This window comes from Leptodactylus fuscus, chromosome 2, assembly GCF_031893055.1.
Source record: "Leptodactylus fuscus isolate aLepFus1 chromosome 2, aLepFus1.hap2, whole genome shotgun sequence".
In the NCBI taxonomy this organism is placed as follows: Eukaryota; Metazoa; Chordata; class Amphibia; order Anura; family Leptodactylidae; genus Leptodactylus; species Leptodactylus fuscus.
Window position 1 is genome coordinate 153,424,690 of NC_134266.1, and position 26,985 is coordinate 153,451,674.

Here is a 26,985-nt window from a genome sequence, read left to right on the forward strand (position 1 = left end):
TTGAATATCAATGTAGCAATACCCTTTGTTCTGTTAGTAGGTACGCCACTGCGGAGGGTGCCTGTAGTTCTCTCCCCCCACTGAAATAAACATGAATAATAGCATATTTATGGTGGAGTCAGGTGAAATAGCTGTTTGGTTGACTGTTATTGTACATATATGGCCTGCTTTACAGTACACCACGTGAAGCAGATCAATAAAAGCTATCATCGATGAGAAATTATGAAACCAACTTACTGGTTTTATGTACTATATTTAGGATAGTTCATTATATTAGGTTAGATTCACACTCCATTCTCCGTTGTTATGGTCCACTGGGGGACCCGAATGATGAAGAATCCGTCCCCTAAAACAGTGGTTACCCGTGGACACCCCTGGAACTGCATAGGCTATAATAGGGTCCGCTGGATGTCCAGCAGATTTCTGCCATTTTTATACTGAAATTGGCAGAGAGAAAAATCGTCCATGCAGGACTTTTCTCTCTGCTGATTTTCGGAAGAGATCTGTGGTAGAGTCTCCTAAGGAAATTCTGATGCAAATGTGATCCTAACCTTAGGGTAAGTTCACATGGGTTTTTTTGGTCAGGATTTTGAGGCCGTATCTGCCTCAAAATCCTGACCAAAAAGATGGCTCCCATTGAATTAAAAAAAGAGGCGACATGCTCATTCTTTCAGGTGGATTCGCCTCGCGACATCCGGCTGAAGACACTCCCTCCCGATTAGGCCCATTCATTTGGGCCTAATCCGGAGTAGCGTGCGCAACTGGATGCATCGGCATCCAGTCCCAGCTACCCGTATTTTGGTCCGGGCCGCCTCAGGTTCCGGATCAAAAAAACCTGTGTGAATTTACCCTAAGATCGGTGAGGGTGTGGTGCCTAGCGCAAGTAAATGAGAGAAAAACTGCTAAAGTGCAACTTAGCACTATATGGTGTGTGGAGATATATGCTTCCAACTTTGTACACTGTGCTAAGGGCAGCGGATTGGTGGGGGTGTCTGGATTAAAACTCCACTGGTCTGATATTGTAGGACAGGCCACCAATTTCTAATCATGGATAACCCCTTTTTATTGTAATACACTGAAGATGTTTTCTATTTTCTAATAAACCGTGTTCTAATTTCTCACCACTCTCTCTGCTTGGTTTTCCTGAGAGCCTGAAAAACCTATCACCTTGTGTATCTCACACATGAAGGGCCTGTCATAAAGGGTTGTATAAGTGACGAGGACAAAAAACATTTCCAAAACGTTTTCAATTAACTGACACTACATCTGGAAATTTACACACAAAGTATATTAGAAAGTTGTGTGAATTTGCACTATAAAATGAATACACTTCATTTACAGAACTTCTCTGCAATAAACCTAATGGACTGGAAGAACAACAGATGTCTGGTTTGTCATTTATGGCCAATCCAACCTATAGTAGTGCAAAAGCTGCAAGCAAAAATATCATATTTCCGTCAGAAAGCACAAGCAAACGAATTAACATTTTTTTTCTGTGTATAATGAATAGTTTAATACAGTAGCTGGACCATTTACAGCTACAATGTAGCAAACAGAGGGAATTCACAGCATGGTTACAGCACAGAGTGCTATATCATGAGTGACTATGCTTGTCTCTATATTATTTATGACAACTAGATGACAAAGCTTTCCTTAACTTCAGCTCGAAAGGAACAGATTTTGTAAGCTGTATGTCTAGTCTTCAATTAAATATGACTAGCATCCATCTGGAACCCAACACACCTAAGAGGGGACTCAGAAAACAACAAAAGAAAAACATAGTGTATTATATGGGCTGATTCTGTGCACAGTGTGTACTGCTACTGTTGTATACTTACATAATATAAATTGGTGTTTAGGTCACTATTTTTAAGATACCAATAGGGTGTATGGCACAGTATATGCATTATTATTTTGCAGAAAAATGCAACATAAATAGAAACCAGCACACAAGAGTCACTCAATAGGTATAAAACACAAATTCTACTCAGTACAAGAAGACTTTCATCCTATTTGATACAGAACCAACCTCAAATGCTTCATTCTTTATTTTGGAAGCATCTTTCTAATGAGAAATACACCCAGATATGTGCAGAACTCACACAACCAGAAAAAGAAGACTAGTGGTATGTAAATAACATTCATCTCTACTTAATGTAGCATTTCCATCTTAGAATGTAATCATGTATTACTAGAGTATGCCATAACATTCTGGTCCTAAATGTTAGACCCCACTCATCCTGAAAACCAATGACACCCCTCTTACAAGTGTCTTGCACAGAGATTCCCCTGCTATCAGTTGTGCAGGGAACTGCAACTAAGGTGAGGCTCACACTTGTGCTGGGCTCTCTGTCCGCCGGGGGCCCTGAACAAGGGAGAGCCCTTTCAATAAAAGAGTAGTTACCTGCGGAACCCATAGAGTAGAGAAAAGTCTTCTGTACAGGAGACTGACGCAAATGTGAACCTAGCCTCAGCTCCACTCAAGTGAAAAAGGGCCACAGACTTTTACTCAGAGGATTCTAAGGTTATATATTGTAAAATAATTGTTATTTTTTTGTAATAAGCATCTACGTAATACAGGCCTTATGCCATTTACAATCCCTCCCAACCTTGAAGAACCGAGTTTCCATATGTATAAGCAGGCCGTATGTAACAGCTATTGGTCAGAAAAGTTTTCAGCCGTCAGCTAGTGAAGGTGTATGAGATGTACAACCTTGCCTACCAAGTACAGGGTGGGCCATAAGTATGAATACACCCAGATAAAATGGAAATGTTTGTGGCCTATTAGTACATGGGAGGGGGGAAAACATTTGAGGCCAGGTGACACCCATGGTGGTCATCTGCAAAGCCGCCATTTTGGATTCAACTTTACTTTTTTCAATAGGAATGTGACACATCAAACACATGGAGAATTGCACAAGAAAAACAATGCTGTGCTCATTTTTAAGGTAGCTTTATTCATTATCGAGTTATTGACACATTTGTGACCTGTAACAGTAACCCAATAAAGGATGTGCTCAAAGTGCTGCCCTTTATTGAAATTATCAACTTGATTCTCTTCACCCTCTTGACACACCGAAAGCAATACTACAGAAGAAATGCTACCACAGGCCTTCTGTATCCGTTGTTTCAGGTGGCCCACATTCTGGATCTTCACGGAGTGCACCATAGCCTTCAAATGGCCCGGAGATAGAAGTCCAAGGGAGTGAGATCTGGAGACCTTGGGTGTATCCATATCTGGGTGTATCCATAATGCAACAAATGAACAGCACTCCAAAAATAAAAAAAAAATAAAAAAAAGTGAGGATTTATTCCATAGCAATGTTTCGGTCCCAGAAATTCAGGACCTTTCTCAAGCAGTAGCATAGTGCAATGTGCAGAATTTTATAGTGAAATACATGTCACTCATTGTAATCAATAACAAGCAAATACATCATTAGTAAAAATATTACATTGCACAATGATCAAAACATGTTCCAAACATATAAAGTGCAACAGTGTCAAATGTACAAAGTTTGGAATCAAGTGATATATTGCATATCTAAATAATATTATAATAGAACTATGCTGTAATGAAAACACAAGTGTAACGCATATACAGTGATTAATGAGCCGATTGTAAAAGATAAAATCACTTTTTTTGCATATAAGTGTAATAATGGATCAAAGACTCACCCCTATGGTTAAAAAACACCATTACTATGCAAAACCACATGTAAAGGGAAGAGGAAGTAGAAGTGGTCAGAAACTCCATTCAATACAAAGTGCAGGAGAATGCTCAATAGAAAGAAAATGATAGGGAATGTACTGGCAGAATGTGCCCTTATCCTTAACCTGATCAAACACAAACTGCACTCATGTGCATTAGAAAACAGCACAGTGCTAAGTATTACTGAAATTAAACTGCACTATATAAGGGAATGATACATATAACATGCATATAAAGTAAAACTAAGAAGATCTAATAGGTATAACTAAGGTATCAGTAGATCTCAGAGGCATCATAAGTATGGATACACCCACCTGGCCACATTGGTATATCGATTCTTATGGCCTACCTGGGTGTATACATACTTATGGCCCACCTGGGTGTATACATACTTATGGCCCACCTGGGTGTATACATACTTATGGCCCATCTGGGTGTATACATACTTATGGCCCATCTGGGTGTATAAATACTTAAGGCCCATCTGGGTGTATCCATACTTATGGCCCACCTGGGTGTATCGATTCTTATGGCTGACCTGAGTGTATCCATACTTATGGCCCACATGGGTGTATCCATACTTATGGCCCACTTGGATGTATTCATACTTATGGCCCACCTGGGTGTATCCATACTTATGGCCCAACAGGGTGTATCCATACTTATGGACCACCCTGTATACTATCTAAGCCAGCAGCTATTAGATAACGCTTATCTGCAATCTGTACATTGGGAAAAGTAAATAAAAAGGTCAGAATTAATTTTTTTGTCATACAGTATAGCATAAAATAAAAATATCCAACATTATACTTCCCTCCCCACTAACATAATTGCTTGTTTAGTATAAGTTAAAACACATTCCACCTCAATACAAAATGATGAAGTTATAGGCAAAAAAAGCAAACCAAATAACAAATACAATAACATTGTGGGACTTCAAGACCAGGTTTCCTTTTTTAAAATTTCCCAATGGTAATGTTAATAGTTGCTTCATTTTCTTGCAACCTTCTGGAAAGGTTTAGTAATGAAACAGACCCAGCCACTGCAGCAATGTGTGTTAGTATGTCACCTCAGCCCGGCAGATAGAACATGGCTTATGGAGGACGAGTCTCCTTTAAATACAAGCTTTTAAGAAGAATACAGTACATTACCCAAGAACAATATATGACTTACACTAGTTGGCATGCAAGCATTCAGCATAACTTGGCCGTTGTTCAATTCTACTTCTGAGAAAGCATTAAACCAACGCTCTGAAACCTGCAGTTTAGGCACAAAATTATTTTTTCCCTTATAAAGAACAGGTTTTATATTACATTACAAGCTCATTCACTGTTATAAATGAGAGGAAAAGAACTCCTTTCCAAACTGCTTCCATCTCATTATCACTAAGGGATTGACATTGCAATACTCCCAGGTGAAAAATTACCACCAAATTTATCCAACAAATACAAGCTTGTTTTTAAGAGCTAAATCCCATTTACAACAGTTGTCTGTCTCATCCAATAACAGGCACATTTATATCCTTTATGCTTAAAGGGTGCACAGTATATGGTTACATTGTTATGTCCAGATGTTCCACTTTCCCTTCAATGGGCATTTTTACACTACTCTATATATAACAGATTACTGTATGTCTGTAATTTAAAATTATTCTTTCCTTATTATTTGGTATTCTTAAAGGGTATCTGCCACTATGTTTTGCATCCACAAACTGCTGTGACGGCCAGTTAGGTTAAAAAAGGCACTGGGGGATTTATTACAACTGCTGTTTCCTACATCAGTCTTCATTCCCCTATAGGTGTGAGATGCTATTTATCTCCTACCTTTATTTCCACTGTCCTAACTGCTGTATTCACGTTAATCACAATTTTCGGTTTATGTAAATGAAGCTGAGAGAGCTCAGGGGGGCATCAGCCCCTGCACTGCCGCCTATGTGTATTTTCAGCACGCCCCCTGCTTCTTTTATCGGGTCTCTTCGCTCGTCAGGAGCCAACATTAACATCTTCGGTATCTAAATCCTATGAATGCGCAGTTAGCTCTGCCTCTTCGGGTTCGGGCAGGGCCAACAGCGCATACTCCACCCACCATCTTGATTTGATAACTAAACGAGTGTACCGCACAGGCGCAGTCCGCTTGTGTAGTTCTATGGAGTATGCTCAGTATACAGGCGTAGTACTCTTGTGTAGTTATCAACTCAAGATGGCAGGCAGAGTATGCGCTGTTGGCCCTGCCCGAAGAAGCAGAGCTGACTACGCATGCGTGGGATTTCAATCCCAAAAATGATAACGTCGGCTCCTGATGAATGAAGAGGTTGGATAAAAGGAGGGGGCATGCTGAAAATACACATAGGCAGCAGTGCGAGGACTGACGCCCCCTGTGTTCTCTCAGCTTCATTTGCATAAACTGAATACTGTGAATAACGTGAATACGGTGGCAAGGACAGTGGAAATAAAGGTAGGAGATGAATAGCCTCTATAAAGACTATTCCTACGTGTTATCAGTTAAAACTACAAAAAAAAAACAATGATAGTGGATCCATGTTGGTGCATTCCCACAATCTAAATTGATGTTTAGTATGTCTTTGGAGAGTGGGAGGAAACTGGAGAGAGAATTAATTACAATGTATAGTCAATATTTTCCCACAAAGATCTCAGTCTAGTAATCTCCCCCCCCCCCCCCCTTATTCTATGCCTCCCACAGATTGGAAGTACGCCCTGTGGGTAGTACTATTGCCTTGCAGCTCTGGAGTCCTAGGTTCAAATCTAGCCAAGGACAACCTACAGTACCTGGAAGAAACCCACACAAACACAGGGAGAACATACAGTGCTCCCTATGTTTGTGTGCGTTTCTCTCTCACTCCAAAGACATATTGATAGGGAATTTAGATTGTGAGCCCGACATGGGACAGTGTTGATAATATCTATAATGCGTTCTATAAGTAAGTAAATTAATATGTTCCCTTTGATTTTTAACTTGGTACACATCACTATTCCTAGCACTCTGCCCACAAAGGGTCCATGCCCTGAAGATTTTAGGAGTCCTCTCCATTATATCTACAAGCCTAGGAGTACAGCATATCTATATAACTGTTTGTGGGCTGACTCTTAGTTAATACAGTGGTGTAACTAGCAAAGACTTGGCCACCCGCAAATTTTTGACTTGGGGTCCCTCACAGCATAGCATCCCCTTTCCTGGCCCCCACACAGTATAACACCCCATTTACACACACAATAATGTCCCAAAGTGGCCTCCAGACAGTATATTGTCCCACAGCAACCTCTCCACATGGTGAAATGCTTCATAGCGGCCCCTCCAAACACTATAATGTCCAAAATAGGCCCATCCACACAGTACAGTGTTCCAGAGAGGCCCCGGCACACAGTGTAATGTCTCACCATGGCCTATGCACACAGTATTATGTCCGACTGTGTCCCCTGTACACACACTATTATGTCCCATAGTGGCCCCTGCACGCACACTATTATGCCTCATAATGGCCCCTGAACATAGTATTATTATCCATAATGGTCCCTGCACATAGTATTATGCCCCATAGAAGTCCAAGCACACGGTATTATGCACCATAGCAGTGTTTGTTGGGGTTCATGAGATCCCTGCTCCTGCTCACACCCGCCTCCGCTTCCCCTTCTGCAAGACAGGGGCAGACATGATATGGGACACAGAGGAGGAAGCAGAGGTGTCTGTGAGCAGGAGCAAATGGGATTACTCAAACAGGTAATGGCCTTTTTAAAAAAAAAAAAAAAAAAAAAAACATCAGGGGCCCACCGGGTATTTATGCCACTAGATTAATGTGAATAAATATCATGATAAAAATTACATAAACTGAATCAGTATTTTTTTCATCTAAAATCCTACAGAGTGGTCTGAGGGTTTTCAGTAGTAATCACAATCTTCTAAAACCCCTTCAGTAGAATAATGAATGAATCAAGAGCAGAAAGGTTGTGCAGTGTGCATCATGTGTCATGATTTTCATAAGTTGCACGTTTTCTCATATTCAATATATTCATTCATATATTGGATAAAAAAAATCAAATGATAATGCGTTGGTGACTTTGAAAGTAGAATAATGCCGCACTGAAGTCCCAGATTCAAATCCAACCAAGGACAACATCTGCAAGGAGTCTGTATGTTCTCTCCTTGTTTGTGTGAGTTTCCTCCGGTTACTCTGTTTCCCTTACACACGCCAAAGACGTACTGTTAGAGAATGAAGACTGTTAGCCCTATATGGGACAGTGATTAGTGAAGTATGTAAAGTGCTATGGAATATCTTGAGGATATACAAGTAAATAATGTAAAACATCTAACTCCTTGTGTAGAACAACAATGAAAAACATCCTGTTAAATAACATCATAATTCCCTGATCATGTTATGCTCCAAAACAGGAATTCTTTATCTTCTATTTCTTACCTTAAATGTCCCTAAATGCTAAATTAAGGGGGAAATAATTTGTACGCCCCAAGGAGTTGATAAATTGTCAGATTTGAAGTTATTTATAGTCTGATTTAAAGAAGTTACAGTATATGGCAGCATATTAGCACATTTGTATTATGTACACTAATTAATCAAACTTAGATCATAGATAGTGGTGTAGTCATAATGGTGGTGCCAGCCAGGTATCAGCCACGGTACAGACGTAGTCAGAATTACTGCCATGCAGCAGCCCGCAATATGGCACAGCCATATCTTCACTGATCTGTGGCCATTGCTCTGACTGCATCTGTGTTATGGCTTATACCCCAAGTGACGCCACCTTAATATAGCTGCTAAAATGGGGAGTTATTGTGTCCATATTAAAGGGGCTAAATACGTCAAAAATTTTATAAACTTGATATGGAAACAAAAAAGAAGTCTTGAATACAATGTCATCTAGCTACTCAGTTCAGTTCTTTCTTTTCACTGGGTCAAAGTCATTGAAATAAATATAAAGATGAATTTGATGGACTTACGTCTTCTCCAACCTTATTATACAAGTTACTGTATGAGTTTCTTAATTGGGAATATTTACAGCCTATAGAATGCCTGTAAATCACTACTAAAACGACTCCACTTATTTTAGTATTAATTACAAAATATATATTTGCTTTTTAATGTTGACATAAATAACAATGTTTTACTTTTATGGTCTGTCTGTACGGCTTCCTTAATGGCAACGCTCTCCTCGTTGTGTGTTTATATGTGATGGTGTTAATTGAATGAAGTGCTTTAAATTTTAATAACTTAAGTTCATTTAAATAGAATTCCCTGAGGCACAATATGCTGCAAGAAAGTGCTGTACTTAAACATAGCTCAGATCAACACTATCTGAGAGACTTTAAGAAGTTTTATATCAATGAATGAGCTGCAATGGCCACAAATAGAATACTAACCCCTATCTATTATTTACTGCATATAATACCAATATATTTAACTCATCACTTACATACATCCTTGTCTCCAGTGGCGTTCACAATCTAATTTACCTCAAACTTTACCTCAAATTTACCTTTAAATCTCAAACGCATACACTTGTATCAAAAACATAGCAAGCAGATTATCCTTCCATTATAAGGGCTAGTTCAAGCATAGTTATTTAGTCCAAATTTTCACGTGGGAAGCCACATCAGAATCCGGACCAAAATGTGCCTGCCGTGGCTAGCCGTGGCTTCCGACAGATTAGGCCCAAATGAATGTGCCTTGTCCGGAGGGATTGTCTTGATGAATCCGCGTCAAGATAGAGCAGGTCGCTTCTTTTTTCTGCGAGTGGTAAAATACAGCTCACGGGAAAAGAAAATGAATTCAATGGGAGGCAGTTTTTTGACCCAGATTTTGACGCGGATTCCACGTCAAAATCCAGACTAATTAACTACGTGTGAACTAGCCCTAAATGTTTTTTAGATACGTAAAGAAACCGGGGAATCCTACACAAGCAATAGAAGACTGTACAAACTCCTTGAAGTCATTGGTGTTTGAAACCAGCATCACAATGTAACTCTACTACCATGTATACAGCAACTAAGCTTTCAGTCTCATGCTGGAGTCTCATTGCCAGAAGTCCTACACCTCTCATGACTGATGAAACCCCAGTGGAACTGGTGATGTAAGTGAGTGACATCACAGCTCTCACTCCAGTGACCACTGAGTCCACTGATTGGTCTTAGCAGTTACATGAGGTGAAGGATCTTTCAAGTTTTCCACCTCGGTGAAGCCTATTCTTCTATTTGGACAGTGTCAGACTAACCCACCAAAGTTCAAGAAGATCCTCTAGTTGGCCCAAGCTCAAACATACAGCAGACGACTCCCAAATTTGAAGGTAATTATGGACTATTTTCTAGGGGTTGTTGGACAGCAGGTCCAAAGAATCGTTTTATCTGGTGGACCCAACACCCTCAGTCTGTCACTGTACCTGGAACTAGCATGAAAAGATTGAAGCTTGTTGTAGACATCATGTGAGAAGACTCAGCTTATCAGAAGCTGATGTCCACAGTCACTTTCCAGGTTCCTGGAAATCTGAAGGGTTAACCATAAGCATGAGCCAAACACATGCTTCTAATATAGAAACCAGATCTCTCCAACATAAAACGACTCATTATTTTAAGTTTAGTGATCCAGCTCTTTAGATTAGAATTCAATATACCTTACAGTTAAAAGATACATTTCCTTCTTACAATAAAATACAAATTATACAATTTATACTGCAGCAAATCATTGTATATAGAAGGTATATTACATAATAGATATACAGTATACCTATATTAAATAATAGCTTGTTAATGTAATACATTTTGCTATGTGGTGCTCTATATTATAATAAGTTACAGTCCTATGAAAAAGTTTGGGCACCCCTATTAATCTTAATCATTTTTAGTTCTAAATATTTTGGTGTTTGCAGCAGCCATTTCAGTTTGATATATCTAATAACTGATGGACACAGTAATATTTCAGGATTGAAATGAGGTTTATTGTACTAACAGAAAATGTGCAATATGCATTAAACCAAAATTTGACCAGTGCAAAAGTATGGGCACCTCAACAGAAAAGTGACATTAATATTTAGTACATCCTCCTTTTGCAAAGATAACAGCCTCTAGTCGCTTCCTGTAGCTTTTAATCAGTTCCTGGATCCTAGATAAAGGTATTTTGGACAAACAATTCAAGTTCAGTTAAGTTAGATGGTCGCCGAGCATGGACAGCCCGCTTCAAATCATCCCACAGATATTCAATCATATTCAGGTCTGGGGACTGGGATGGCCATTCCAGAACATTGTACTTGTTCCTCTGCATGAATGCCTGAGTCGATTTGGAGCGGTATTTTGGATCATTGTCTTGCTAAAATATCCATCCCCGGCGTAACTTCAACTTTGTCACTGATTCTTGAACATTATTCTCAAGAATCTTCTGATACTGAGTGGAATCCATGCGGCCCTCAACTTTAACAAGATTCCCGGTGCCGGCATTGGCCACACAGCCCCAAAGCATGATGGAACTTCCACCAAATTTTACAGTGGGTAGCAAGTGTTTTTCTTGGAATGCTGTTTTTTTTGGACGCCATGCATAACGCCTTTTTGTATGACCAAACAACTCAATCTTTGTTTCAACAGTCCACAGGCTTGTCCAAATGTGCTTTTACATACCTAAGGGGGCTCTGTTTGTGGCGTGGTTGCAGAAACAGCTTCTTTCTCATCACTCTCCCATACAGCTTCTCCTTGTGCAAAGTGTGCTGTATTGTTGACCGATGCACAGTGACACCATCTGCAGCAAGATGATGCTGCAGCTCTTTGGAGGTGGTCTGTGGATTGTCCTTGACTGTTCTCACTATTCTTCTTCTCTGCCTTTCTGATATTTTTCTTGGCCTGCCACTTCTGGGCTTAACAAGAACTGTCCCTGTGGTCTTCCATTTCCTTACTATGTTCCTCACAGTTGAAACTGACAGGTTAAATCTCTGAGACAACTTTTTGTATCCTTCCCCTGAACAACTATGTTGAACAATCTTTGTTTTCAGATCATTTGAGAGCGGGCTGCCCATGCTCGGTGACCATCAAACTTAACTGAACTTGAATTGTTTTGTAGAAAGAAATGGTCCAAAATACCTTCATCCAGGATCCAGGAACTGATTAAAAGCTACAGGAAGCGACTAGAGGCTGTTATCTCTGCAAAAGGAGGATCTACTAAATATTAATGTCACTTTTCTGTTGAGGTGCCCATACTTTTGCACCGGTCAAATTTTGGTTTAATGCATATTGCGCATTTTCTGTTAGTACAATAAACCTCATTTCAATCCTGAAATATTACTGTGTCCATCAGTTATTAGATATATCAAACTGAAATGGCTGCTGCAAACACCAAAATATTTAGAACTAAAAAAATGATTAAAATTAATAGGGGTGCCCAAACTTTTTCATAGGACTGTATATAACAATATAGAACTTGTACTAAATTGATATATCAGATTGAAATATCCTTTAAAAGTATAGTATTCATATAGTGTATTCTGCCTGTCCAAGTTTAATGAATTCGTATCTATCATTGAGCAGGACAGATACAACAGCGATTGCACAAGGATAACTCCACTGTTGTCCGCCATTTCCAAACGGAAAGCGTCCTCTGTGCAAGACTTTTTTCTCAGTCGACTTGCATCTGTTTCTACGATGGAGTCTCTGACGCAGATGTGAACCTTGCCTTAGTGACATGTCCTTTAGCCAATTGCAGTGTGAGACAGGATGACATGGATGCAAAATAATTCAAGTGATCAATGTGAGCAAGTTGTCTAGCAGCCCGGTGCAGCCCAGGTCTCATTGTAGTCAGTAGGAGCTGATCTGCAGTGAATGAGCTGGGCCACTACACTGTGGATTGAGCTTCCTGCTCCGTCCCTGTGTTGTAAAGTAGACGGGAGCCATAAGCGGCTCTGTAAAGATGATCAGTCCGGAGCTGGGTGTCGGCCCCCTATCAGTCATATATTTATCACCTATCCTTAATATAGGCCAGAAAGAAAATATGCCTGGACAACCCCTTTAATACATAAATAGTTCTGAAAGGTGAAGCTTGTATTTCCTGTTTTTGACATGGTTTGTAATGTATATTATACATACATGAAAGCTCTTCAACATCCATGTCATTGTGATATCATGATCTTTTAAGACCACAGTATTCTCACTAACTCTTACAGCCAAGATAGACAGCAGACAAGCTGACACCATATATAAACACAGCTCCCTGCAAGTCCCACTATTAGTCAGCAGTTACTTCATATCCAGTGCCATGGACAAGTGCTGAGAAGAAGAATCCGGAGCTGGTAATTTTCCTATCATAGTCCAGTGTATTTCCTCACAAAGAAGAAGTGTAAATGTCAACATAGGATGTCTAATCTCTCCTGAACTCCCCTGTGTATTATCATTGCTGTGTCTACAGCTTGAGTGGCATATAACATGTGAGCAGAATGTATTCACTAGCTACTGCAGACAATACTCAACATTATGGGTAAACCTTCCTACAATAGTATAGTATAGTATAGTATAGTATAGTATAGTATAGTATAGTATAGTATAGTATAGTATAGTATTTTAGGAAGTGTAATAATACATTTGTTACTCATGGCACAGTCCTAAAGAGCGTATAGCAGATCCAAAATGCCTCACAATCCAGTGCCATGCAGTTTAGAGGCATTTACTAGGAGAAATATATCTTTGTGGCCACAAACCTATAAAGCAATGCAGAGATGAACATCATTTTATGGATATGCAGATCAGGTGGAGTTGGCACCATTTGCCTACAGACAGCTGTGATATAAGCAGAGGCTGAAAATACCAATATCGACTAAGGGTTGGTTCACATCTGCATTGGTATTCCGTCTGGGGGAGTCCACAAATGAAATACCAAACGCAATTGCAAGCGCTGTGCAGTGAAAGCACACGGACCCCATTATAGTCTGGAAGAATCATGCAGACAGGAAAGTGGATTGTGAACTACCAACCTTTCCGTATGTTCTGGGTGGAGATCTGGCGGCAAGCACAAGGACCCATTATAGTCTATGGGAATCCGTGTACTTTTACTTCATAGCCTCATTTCAATCCTGAAATATTACTGTGTCCATCAGTTATTAGATATATCAAAATGAAATGGCTGTTGCAAACACCAAAATATTTAGAACTAAAAATTATTAAGATTAATAGGGGTGCCCAAACTTTTTCATAGGACTGTAGATAGATAGATACAGTAGATAGATAGATTAGAATAGATTGTGCCTCCATATTAAGACTACAGTTCATTGAGAAACATATATATTTTGTCAATAATTCAGGTACAGTTGGTTTCGAGCATATGGTTACAGCCAATACTTAACTGAATACGAATCTTAAATTGCTGACAAAACAAGAAAATATATATATATTTCGTGTTGATTATAAACTAGCAGATGCTGCTTGTAAAGATAATTATTATTGATCTCTATTACACCTGTCAAACAGGTGTTGTAAGATCTTGTTTGACAATATTCAAGCATTCCAGTATTGATGGTCTTACATTAAGTATATTAAGCAGATTTAGCATATCATTAAGATGTTCACTGGAGGAATTCATGCAGCTTTACACTGCTTCACCCATCTACCTGGAAATAGAGTACATGCTGTTCAACTGCTAACAAATCCTTGATATTACAGATATATAATTCTGTGTAAGGATACAGTAAAATGACTAGGCTTACAATAACTACATATTAGGTCTGGGGCTCACACTTTCTTATCATGGTGTGCTATATTAACGTGTATTTTCAGGTTGACAGGCAGATGCCAGATGAAGGTGCAAGAAGCTTTATCCAAATGCAGTAGCTAAGGACTATATCCAGCATAGTGTGTCATGTAGCCCAGCTAATGCAGTACATGACTGCAAGTGACATGCCAGCTGATATGTCACCTGTGTTGTCACAGTCTTACACAATTTAATGAAGCATGCAAAGAAATTCAATGTTCTATTTACAAAAACCAGGAAAGGCAGATAGCTGTCTTCTTAAGACATGTAGCATCAGCTTTGATTTTTATTTGTAATGTGTAATATAAACCTCAATTAGGGCTGGACAATTAATCGAAAAAATAATCAAAATTGAAAGTCAGCTCAATTAATCATTGTCTGTTTGCTCGGGTCAATTATTTCGATTATTTTCCATCCATGCCATCCTGTCTCACACTGACATTGACTAAGGCTGGATTCACACGAGTGCCGGCTCTCTGTACAGGGATTACATTCCACTCTCCGCATTGTTCGCCTTTTTTGGACAGAAACCGAGCGGAAACCACGCACACCCCATTATAGTCTATCAGGTCCACAGTGTCCGCGGGTAACAGCTTTTTTAAGCAGATTAGGTTTCCTAGAGCGGACCCCCCAAATGGAAACCCGAACGCTGATGTGAACCTAGCCCAAAAGTTGTCACTAATTGTATGTTATCCAATCAGGAGTGCTGATACATGAATAACCAAAAACAAAATGCAGGGGCACAGTGTAGCATGTAAAAATGGGAGTGTCCTAAAATAATCATAATTGAAGTAGAATGTCCAGTTAATTAAGATTTTGATTTGGGTTATAAAGCCCAGCCTTAACCTCAATTATCATATGCTAAATACACTATCCCTAGTCTTTATATGGGCATATGATTTAGAAAAAAGCAACAGGTTAAGATTGTTAAAAATACATTGGGGGGGGGGGTTAACCTATCTACACCAGTTTTCTGGTATAGATGGGTGCAATGTAAAGCATCTTTTGTGCATGACCCCTTTTTGTCCCACATCTTTTGTTCTGGGCCTCCATTAGTACTTATAGTGGTAGTGGGCAGAGCATGGCGGAGAACAAGGTGGGCCAGGGCAGGGATGCCTTGTCTGACAAATTTATTATAACTCATACCCGAAAACCTACATGTCGTGGAAACCTGACTGCCATACCATTGATGCCATAGGTTTCCATATTAGCTCATGGGAGTGACCTGGTTAAATAAGAGGAAACACTTGATAGGTCTCCTCCCTCACTATATCATACAGGGGTACAGTTTACAAGTTCTATCCTATGTAATAAATAGGTAATAACTCACTGATCAGTGGTATACCCAGTAATACTGAGAATGGTGACCCTTATAGATGTGGTAGGTTCTGAGCACTGTATTTATATAGACCTGATACTAGGGATAAACCATATATATCTAATTATAGACAACTCCTTTAAAAGAATATGCTCCAGAATTGTCACTTCATTTACCAAACAGACAAACAGTTAGGGTATGTTCACATGGCGGAAACCTTTTCCACTTTATGAATTCACCATGCAGCTAGCTACGACGAGATGCCATGCAGTGAATCAGCATCCCATTGCAGCATCCCATTCCCAATTAGGCCCGAATGAATGGGCCTAATTGGGAGTGAGTCTCGCGCAGATGCCAAGTCTCTAAGTCAGCCGCAGAATCCGTGGGAAGATAGGGCATGTAGTTTCTTTTTCCCGCTACTAGCTAGTAGAAAAAAGCGAGCGGCTCCCATTGAAGTAAACAGGAGCCATTTTTGCAGGTGGATTCAAAATCCGCCTGCAAAAAACTCAGTGTGAATATACCTTTATAGTGACAGACCATTTAGCAATATTCCCTTTGTTTCCTATCATGGTAATGACAATGAAAAACATGTAATGCACTTTTCTCATACAGCGGACCCAAAGTACAGGGAGTGTTATGGAGTAAGGGATTCAGCGGCTGCCAAACAGGTGCTCATCCCCAACATCTACAAAGAGCAATTGTGTAACAGGAAGCCAGTTTATCTTTCAGTATATGTTTGATATTAGAGCGTAAACCCACACAAACATGGGAAGAACATACAAACTTCATGCAGATGTTGCCCTTGAATTTGAACCCAGGCCCCCAGTGCTAGAAGGCTGCATTGTTAACCACCTTGCAACCTTGCTGCCATACGTGATAGAAAATAAATACATGTAATAGTCTATACAGTGTGAATAGTCTACAGCTATTCCTCAGATAAAGAAGTGTAATTACATGCATTATACATGAATGCTTTCTGTTCTTAATAGAATTTGGCAATGATAAATCACATAGCTGTAAAATATTGCTAGAATGCCCATTGGGGAATGAATCTGTTGTTATTTACTTGACTGCGTTCCTTTATTGTGTCCATCAGATGAGCATATCATCTTAATCTGAAATACTACAAAGCATCAACATGTAACAAATATTTGGCTTTCTTATAAGATTTGTAATTTCCCGTAATGATATCATATAATAACGAATAGCTAACAGAAGGTTTCATGTTATTAACTCATTTTGTTAAAATTGAAAGAAATCCCATAACTATTAAAGAACGGACAGTTCTGTACAAAAGTCAATAACTAACAGCACAGCAGATAATAGAAAAGACTGTTTATAGAATTAGCAATCAAAAGATTAGTCTCACAGCAATTACAAGAAATTACAATGCAGGACAGTCCGATCAGAATATGTATGCAGCCGTAGTCGCAAGAGCGGCGAGACTGATGGTTGAGACCTTTCCACGCAGGCTTACCCATCAATCCAATTAGCATTAGGGCCATAAGAAATACATACAGCAATAACCATAAGAGATTAGATGCAACAGTACGTGAACATACGCTCACAATTACCATGGTGATGTAACTTTTAATTGCACTTTTCCCCCACTTTCTTAGATACAAGCATAAGTATAAAGCTTTCTATTATCCTTTCACTATTGATTTTGGCATTATAAAACATCAAACTACATTGTCATGGCAAAGATGTTTGCTCAAACACTTTAAAGGGGCTCTATCATTGGCAAAAGTCATTTTTAACTAATCACATCCTTGCAAATTGCTTCAGTAGTGTTTGAATAAGTCAGTTTTTATTCATATGCTAATTAGGCTCCTCTGTGCACAGGAAGTTGTCAGCGAGCTCTCCTCTCTCTGCGGTGTGCTATGTATAAGAGCAGGGAGGAGGAGTCAGCAGCAGCAGCGTGTGCTGTATATACAGAAGACAGTGCATGAAGAGACTTCCGGGGTGCACAGAGAAGCTAATTAGCATATGAATAAAAACAGACTTATTCTAAATCTACTGAGGCAATTTACATACAAAAGGTATGTGTGGAATAGCCTTTCTAAAGGCTATGCAATGATGTAAATAGTTAAAAATGACTTTTTCCAATGATAGAGCCCCTTTAAGATTGCATTTCCATATTTATACATTTCCATATAGGAAAGTCGAAGTGCTGTCATATGGTCCATCCATAAGTCAACACAACAGTTCTCATGGAAAATATAGTACATATAGCACAACATATAGTACAACATCTGGCAGAACAGTATTATTTGTTATGAATTCTTTCAAAACCATCAAAAGTTTGTGTAAATGTATTACTTATCCATGCGATAGATGATAAGAATCTGATCAGTGACAATCCAGCCATTGACACCCTCACTGACATGAAACAGTATGCCAGACATTTATCATGTAAGTTGTAAATCTGGCACAATCCTTTAAAAATATCTCCAAATGCCTTAAAGGGGGATTCCCATTTCAAGGATCCTATCTATACTGGTAGCTTATGTAAATTGAAGACATTTCCCTAAATATATTGCTTTAGAAATTCTGCTTTGTTTTCCTGCTATGTAAACTTATTCCTCCCATAGCGTTTCCATAGTGCCAGACCTGTGTGATAGGGCAAGTGACATCACTCACTGCTCTCACTATCTACAGCTCTGATGGCAGGAAAATCAGTTCAGCTAATTGCAGCTTTTTGATAAAGCCCTGTCTGTTATGTCACTATGTAAACATATAGATAACGTTAGGAGTATTTAGGTTCTTTAATTTCTATTTTTCTTACCTGGGGAGTTTTTGGCTGCGCAGTGTCTGGGGTGGCTTCCTGGCGCTGCGGGGTTGTCCTGTCGTGAGTATTGGTGCACACCTTCTGACTTGCACGTGCGCACTGATGGTAGGCAGCTTTATCTCCTGGTTGATTAGTCTGTCCTCCCATTTGCATCTGGGAGGAGTGGTCTCTACTCTGTATTTAAACCCATGCCTCCCATGGTTCTGTGCTGAGTGTCGCTTTTACAGAGCTAGGCCTTAGCAGGAGGAGTAGGTGGTTATCTGGGATAGAGGAAGTTCCGTGGTTGATTTTTGGGAGGTTTGGGTGAACGAGTTGGTTTGTGTGTTTTCCCTTCTGTGTTCACCAATCCTCCCTCTGTGTATAATTGACTGTGTGAGTGAATTGCCTTATCCTTTGATTTCTACTCAGTTTCCCTGTGTTTGTTTCCTAGTGTAAGGTTCCTTCCCATATTGGTTTGGGGGAATCCTTTCCCACATGTTTCCTGTGTGCTGCTTGTGTTGTTAGTCAGCGCACACCCTTGTCAGTCCCTGTCAGTAGCAGCTTCACTTGTTCGTTAGGGGTGACCCCCTTTAGTCTCCAGTCCCTAGAGGTCTTATAGGGCATTCCTTCTCCCACTTCCCTCTAGGCCTACGGAATCAGTGAGAGAGGAGCTGTCGGGGTCAGGCTTAGCCTGAGTACAGCCGACCCACACCCGTGAGGCAGGGACCGGGATAGCTAGTGGGAGTAGTGCAGGGCGAGATTCCCTACTGCTATCCCTTAGCCCCGTTGCAGCTACCTGGACTGACATAACAGATAACACTGAGTCTGATCTCTACAAGCTTGTGCATATTATCTGATCTGCATAAGTATTCTGATACTTCATAGTGTCCCATTCAGGAAGCTGGGAGGTGGAGAAAAAGAGAAATACAGGAAGTGAAGTAGGATGTAGCTGACTGATTTAGGCTAATAACCTTTGTAACCTTTGCTAAGTAACCTTTGTAGAGAAGATTGATACCTTGTAGGAGCTGACTGTAATGAGGCATCCTAATGGGAATTTCCGGTAAATGCTATTTACTAGTCTGTCTCTTGAAAAATACATTTTTCATCTAAACTAGACTTCGTGAACCTGATTTATTGGGGCAGATTTAATAAACTACTTGCACCTTTTTAGGGGTGGAAATTGTACCTTTATGTGGGCTTTGTCTGCCCTGCACTTCATTTCTGAAGCATTTATGTTTTTTTCCATGATGTTATGTCCAGATGTTATGCTGCCCTCACCACTTAGGCATAGCCTACATGGAGATCCTTTTCATACAGTATTTATGATGTTGACCTTAAAAGGGGGGTAAAAAGGGTACAAATACAAAACAGTACATGGGCAGTGCAAAAAAGCCCATAAGGTCAGACAACATTAAAAAGTGTCAACTGCACCTTTTTAAACAAAAAAGGGCAAAGTACACATAGCCCTATAAAAGGCACATCTAAACTAATACATGTGCACAACATCTCACAAGGAGGTGCATCTACCTCATAAATAGACATCACAGCAAATCTGGTCTAAAAAAGGTGCACCTGTGAAAAACATGGTCACAAAAGGGGCAGAAGATAAATAACCCCTATTAAGTTGTATCCATGACTTCCTATGTAGCACTAGACTACTGCAGGAATAGCAGCTGATCTCACCACTGGAGAGACACCACTGGTATTCATGACCTATTCACCTTCTATACTATAGAAATATTGGCAAGGTGTGTTGCTTCCACCACCTCCATCTTTCTGGGCACGTCCCTGAATAGCTAATTGACGATACCGTAAAACCCAAATATATTTAGAGATGTACTACTATTAGATACAACAAGCTTGTGCTCTACATACAGTCTATTTGTCAAACTTTTTCTGTTCCTTTTCAGTACAATAAAATGAATTACGTGAGTGAGGAAAACTGAGGCACAAGAATATCTGAGGTGGAATGAGATTAGTAGGCTACTGACATTATATTGATCTCTTCTGCAGAGGGAACAGAATTTTCTGTACCAGAAGAACAGGGCAAGCTGCATTATATTCTGCCGCCACTTGTAATTAATGATCAGTGATAGCAGGTAAGTAGCCATTACTGTAGTATTCTCCTATAGTGCTTGTATTAAATCTCTGAGCTGTATTACATTGCAACCACTTGTAATTACTGATCAGTGATAGCCAGGTAAGTAGCCATTACTGTAGTATTCTCCTATAGTGCTTGTATTACATCTCTGAGCTGTATTACATTACCACCACTTTTAATTACTGATCAGTGATAGCAGGTAAGTAGCCATTACTGTAGTATTCTCCTATAGTGCTTGTATTACATCTCTGAGCCATATTACATTGCCACCACTTGTAATTACTAATCAGTTATAGCCAGATAAGTAGTCATTATGTAGTATTCTCCTATAGTGCTTGTATTACATCTCCGAGCTGTATTACATTGCCACCACTTGCAATACACGATCAGTGATAGCAGGTAAGTAGCCATTACTGTAGTATTCCCATATAGTGCTTGTATTACATCTCTGAGCCATGTTACATTGCCACTACTTGTAATTACTGATCAGTGATAGCCAGATAAGTAGTCATTATGTAGCACTCTTCTATAGTGCTTGTATTACATATATGAGCTGTATTACATTGCCACCACTTGCAATACACGATCAGTGATAGCAGGTAAGTAACCATTACTGTAGTATTCTCCTATAGTGCTTGTATTACATCTCCGAGCCATATTACATTGCCACCCAGGTAAGTAGTCATTACTGTAGTATTCTCCTATAGTGCTTGTGTTACATCTCTGAGCTGAAACATTGTTATGTCTTAATGATATCCGAAATTTTTTAACTTGCAGGAAAATCTGATCATAAGATTGTGATTTGCACAGAATAGAATTTTCTTAATGCAAATAAAGAATGTCACACAACAATGTTACCATCTGTTTTGTTACAAGCACAAGGCTCCAAAGAAATACCTGTGCTGCACATTTATTGTATACATAGCATTGCTTTCTATAGGACAAAGTCTCCCATGTGGTTATCTTGCATATTTCAACAAATGATCAAATATATGTGTTTATGTGCATGAAAATATACATACATAACCATTAACAGTATACATACATTAGAAAATATATTACTGTATGTACACTGATAAATTCAATTTCAACAACTGCTACAGAATTACATTACATGTCAACATGCTGGCCATATAAATAAGTTATCATTCATGTGAGGACCATTTTTACATTTTATTACATGGGGCAAAATGGCCAATTAAGATTTTGTCAATGAATTTTTGAAAAGGTCGCATTATAGACTGTGTAATAGGACCATTGACATTAACGCAAAAGCAACACTGAACATCATGCCATTATGCATAAATTAACATTTATGTTATTAGACAACACTTCATTAACCAATATTGTAGACTTTAGTGAAAGCAAAGAACCTTTACATTGTGTCTAAAGACTATGGTAACATATTATAGATATAAATGCACAGAGTACATCAATATTATGCACTGTGGAATCAATCCTATAACAGATGGAAACCTCAATAAATGGCATTCCCAGGATTTTTAGGAAAATTCAGATGGTCAAACTCTCCATAAAATTGGTTACAATTGTTTGCACACAAAGAATATAAGAATCTTTAGCAGCCTTCTACATGTGCTACAACATAGGGATCAACACACCCTTTACTTGTTGCATTTGCTTCTACAAGTGTGTCTTCCGCTCATTTAAACCAGATGTTAATCCAATGAAAAAATGACAGAGATCCTTGGTTTCTTAAATATTCACGACTGATTGTCTTTTTACTTACACCTATGTTTGAAAATGTCTAATTTGCTAACAATCCAAGGAATTTCAAGTAGGAAATCCAGTATGATACCATATAGAGGTGACATGTTCTGAATAAGGCCAGTCTGCTGCAAGTTACTAGACTAAAGATATAAACTAGCCCTTACCGTTTCATGACAAACTTAGGGTACAGAAACTATTTGTTATTACACCAAATTAGCACTGATTTAACTTGCCATAAAAGATGGCGTCAGTGACAACTATGACTGTAATAGGGGACCATGACCCTCTAGCAAGGGACTCTAGTGTTAGCATAAACCAGAGAGTTGCGGTGTGTAATACATAAGTGTGGCCCATTTAGCTGGGGTCTAAGCTTGTGGACCGCCATTGATATAATCTTCTGCTATTTCACAATGACAGATCAGACGAATCTTAACTCTATGTAACCCATTTAGGCCTTAATTTTAAAGTTGTGATGAGAACATTCAAATCCCTTTAAATGTGAGATTTCCGATTAAATTTACTTTCATTTATAAAGTTTTTGACACCCAGTATCTACAATTTGGACAAATGTGTTACTTACTAATAATAAAGTATTACATTGTTATACACTTTTAAAAAAAAATATTTATATGACAGATGAAACATAGATGTTGAGTGTTCTGGCAACTTTCCCATCTTACACCCTATATAACAGCAGCATGAAAAACGTTCACTTCACACATAAGCATGACAATCTGGAATCCATTCCTCAACAAGTGGATGAACTAAATCATGTTCAGTACCCTAAACACAGATGTTTATTCTGCTGACAAAAACAATAACAGCTGGTGGAACCAGAAAAGTTTGGTCAAAAGCATAATGCAAAACACATCCAATGTCAATGGAATTCAACCACAACAATACATGTCTGCAGCCCCTCTGGGATGTTTCCTAAAGCAGCCTACTGTATATGACAATATTTGCCTAATAAAACAAAATATTGCCAAGAAAACGCAGTTTATGTTGCAAAGTGATTTACTAATCGTACAGCAACACTTGACAGGCAGCGTATAATCCGACCATAGACGTAACCAGCCAATATCAATGATAAGTAAACTGTCCCATATGCAAAACTATTAATCTTACTGATGCTAATAAATTCAGATATGCTTTATCTTCTAGTGAACATCCATAACCCATACATTCAATGGGCTTCATGACTCGTGATATTTCTAAATATAGGCCAGGATTATACAAGCAATTAAAATGGTAAAACATGATATATTTACTAGATTTTGGTCCCATCAACAAATTGATTTTTGCTGCAACCATGAATAGTGGAAGTTATATCTACGGTCGTCATACACTAAATAATCTCGGTCCATATCATCCATATATTTATCAATTGATCTCGCACAGACATAACCTTGAACAATGAATCCGGATTGTTTAGAGCCACAAGTAGAAGGCTAAGCAGATGGAGAGCTCTATAGTGACATCATAGTACACTTCAACTGTTATTAAAGCATGCATGCAATTACGCCAGACATAAAACATATTACAAGAAATACAACTTTCACTGCTGACCGATGGTATCTTGCAAAAAAAGCAGAGAAAAGGGCCATCTATACCCAAACAATGCAAGAGTTTCCATCACTCTGGCCCACAATAATAATCTAATCAGTGAGCATCAGCAGAAGTGACATCTATGGCAATATATATAATATATCTATATATGTCTCTTTATAAAGCGCTGCAGGTGTCCCGGTGTCATCCATAATACAAGGCTCTGCCAGAGAACAGTATAAAATCACTTTTGCACAGACAATAGCAGGACAAGCCTTTAATATAGGACGTCAGCAGGGAGGATTTGATTAACCCCTCCAGCAAGGATGAGAGCTGAGTGTAGCAGCCTGGCCAGCAGAGTGATAAATACACAGTACAGTCAGTGATTGTGGATCCAAATGTCATTTAGCAGCATCCTGTCCTTCTAAACAATGCCCTGCTAACTCCACCACTCCCAGATTATAGCCATCAAATACACAGCCAGAAATAAACTCCACATTCAATTGGGATGGGAACTGGAGCAGTTAACCAGTTAATGGCATGCAGGTATGATGAATCCACCCCATCCATTATACACAGACACTTCATTTCCATTTTGGCTGTGCACATTAACCCCATTCTTGCTGGAGGGACGTGAGAGGGAGCTGATGACAGCCCTGGCTATCATCATCATCATCATCATCATCATCACCGTCTGAAAGCTTGCAGTGAAAGGATTAAAATGCAATCTGCAGTGACAAGGGTCCAACCTCCTCCTCCCCATCACCCTCCTCCCTACACTCCAAAACATTAGGACCTTAAATGAACCCCCATACAGCAATGCACACACACCCTTGTGCCTTACCTCCAGCGCTTCCAAAGTCACAAAGCTGCTCATTGCAAATCCATCAATGATGTCTTCTTCAGCCGAGGAGGACTCTTTCCTCTTTCTCCTAGGGGGCTTCGGTCTGGACAAGGAAGAAGCAGTCGGGTTCCCATTGTCTTCTTTCTCAGATCCAGAGGAAGAAAGCAAAGAGCCGGTCCTGGAAAGCCCTAATCCTCCTTTGGCCCTCATCTCCCTATCCCTTTGGGATTTGGATCTCCTCTTCTTCCGATAGCCATTGCACCGTGGGCCATCCATTGCACCCACAGCCGCAGCAGCAGCAGCACAGGCAGCACAGGCAGCAGAAGCAGCAGCAGCAGCAGAAGAGACACCAGCAACCACCCCTCTCCCTCTCCCCTTCCCCACCTCCTCCCCTCCTGATACAGAATAAATAATAAAATAAAACCCACCACGGTCTGCAAAAGAAGAAAATCAGAAAGAAAAAGGCAAAAAAGCAGCCTCAAGGCTGGAGACCTGGGAAGCACATTGCTCCTTTCCTGGTGCAGGCAGCAATGTGCAGATAGATAGTGTGATTCCACCACACACACATACACAAGCCAGAAATTCCTCTAAGGCTGCCAGGGAAAGTAATGGCTGATCACAGCCTGGAAATCTGGAGAGGAGAAGGCTTTGATCAGGAGTGGAGGTTAAATCATTCCCCCCTCCCTTAACCAAATCATGGAGCTTTCCACCTGATGTATTCCCTGCAAACATTTAACTCTTTGTTACTGTTGCTTGCTCTTGCAGAACTCCATGATGTAGCCCGTGGATCAGTGAGGAACTTCCAGGGTAGAAGATGACCCCCTCCCCTTGTCCTCCTCTTCTTCTGCTCGGTTCTCGTCTTCTGCTCTCCTCCTCAGTGACAGATGCATCCAGACTAGGCAGACAGAGGAGGGGCAGGAGACTGGGTGGGAGACAAGAAGTGCACGGAGGAGAGGAGCACTCTTCTTCTTCTTCTTCTTCAGCAGCTTCTTCTTCCTCATAGACAATAGTCAGCCTGGCAGCCGGTGCTTGGGCTGTGTCACCTCCTCAGCTTCCTTCTCCGCAGGAGGTCAGGGCGACGCTGTGTGTCTTCTCTCCCAGGCCGGAGAGGAGGGGGCTCAGCTCGCAGCCCTCCCTCCAGCTCCAGTCTCCTGTACTCCATCCACAACTTTTACTAACATCACAGCCCTCAGCATACATGTCATGGACATGCACATGTATGACCTGGGGACAAGTTCCAGCACACACGTGTATAGGGAGGCAGAGCAATGGCATCCCTCATCCCACCTATGTCACTGTCACTTACTTCTGTCACCATGTTACACTACAAGTACCACAATACACCACACTGCCTACTCTCACTCCATACAAGACTGACTGCGCATGTCATTTATGTATGTGATCCATAGGGGTCTCAGTCTGATAAAGCACTTAGGACATGAAGATGAACATGAGCGCATTGAATATATTGTACAGATGTAGCAGAGCTAAATATGGAATATGGAATAGTATGGGCATGTATAGTAACACTAGCTCTCAATAAACAGGTTTGAACACTTCTAGATTCTGAATACATCTGAAAATTGCTCAAAGAGCAGTTTACTAAAATATGCAACAATGTTATGACCACCAGGACGTAACCTATGAAAACAGATCTCCGGAGATCAGACTAAAGAAATTAGGCATTAAATAAAAGGCTATATTACTAGGGTTGAGCCGATCTTGAGATTTCAAGATCGATTTTAAAATCCGATTTCCAATCATTTTCCAGCCATTCTCGATCCTGATCGCGATCGTGAAATTTGCTCGATCGCCGATCGGAATCCGATCCTTTCCGAACCCGATCCTCAATGCTAGTCAATGCTTCTCTATGGGAAAAATCAATTTGGGGTTGAGCCAATCTTGAGATAACCTCCGATCTCGATCCCGCTGGAAAAGATCGGGTCGGAATTCTGATCGCGATCATGAAATTTACTCGATCGCCGATCGAAATCCGATCTTTTCCGATCCTGATCGCTCAACCCTATATAATATTACCCATCTAATAGAGATCACATCATCTGCTCAGAAAAAAAACAAAAAAACATTTAGAAATACACTGTTGTTATGTTACAGTATACCCATATATTAGGACATCCTGGTTAAAGGGGTTGTCTGGGCTAAATTAAAATCTCATGGAGATAGGGTAAAATAAGCCCCCGTTCCACCTGATCCACGGACTACCGAGGC

At 39.9% G+C, this 26,985-nt stretch overlaps 1 protein-coding gene across 7 annotated transcripts in view; it reads right to left on the reverse strand.

Moving 5' to 3' along the window:
• The window catches only part of AUTS2 (activator of transcription and developmental regulator AUTS2), a 1,077,115-nt gene extending 1,051,992 nt beyond the window's left edge, over nt 1-25,123 (reverse strand). For all 7 annotated transcript variants that reach the window (XM_075264852.1, XM_075264857.1, XM_075264856.1 and 4 more), the window contains exon 1: nt 24,757-25,123. In XM_075264852.1, coding sequence (XP_075120953.1) covers nt 24,757-25,032 — 276 coding nt within the window. In that variant the 5' untranslated portion in view covers nt 25,033-25,123. The remainder of the gene's footprint in view (nt 1-24,756) is intronic.
• Between the last annotated feature and the right edge of the window lie 1,862 nt (nt 25,124-26,985).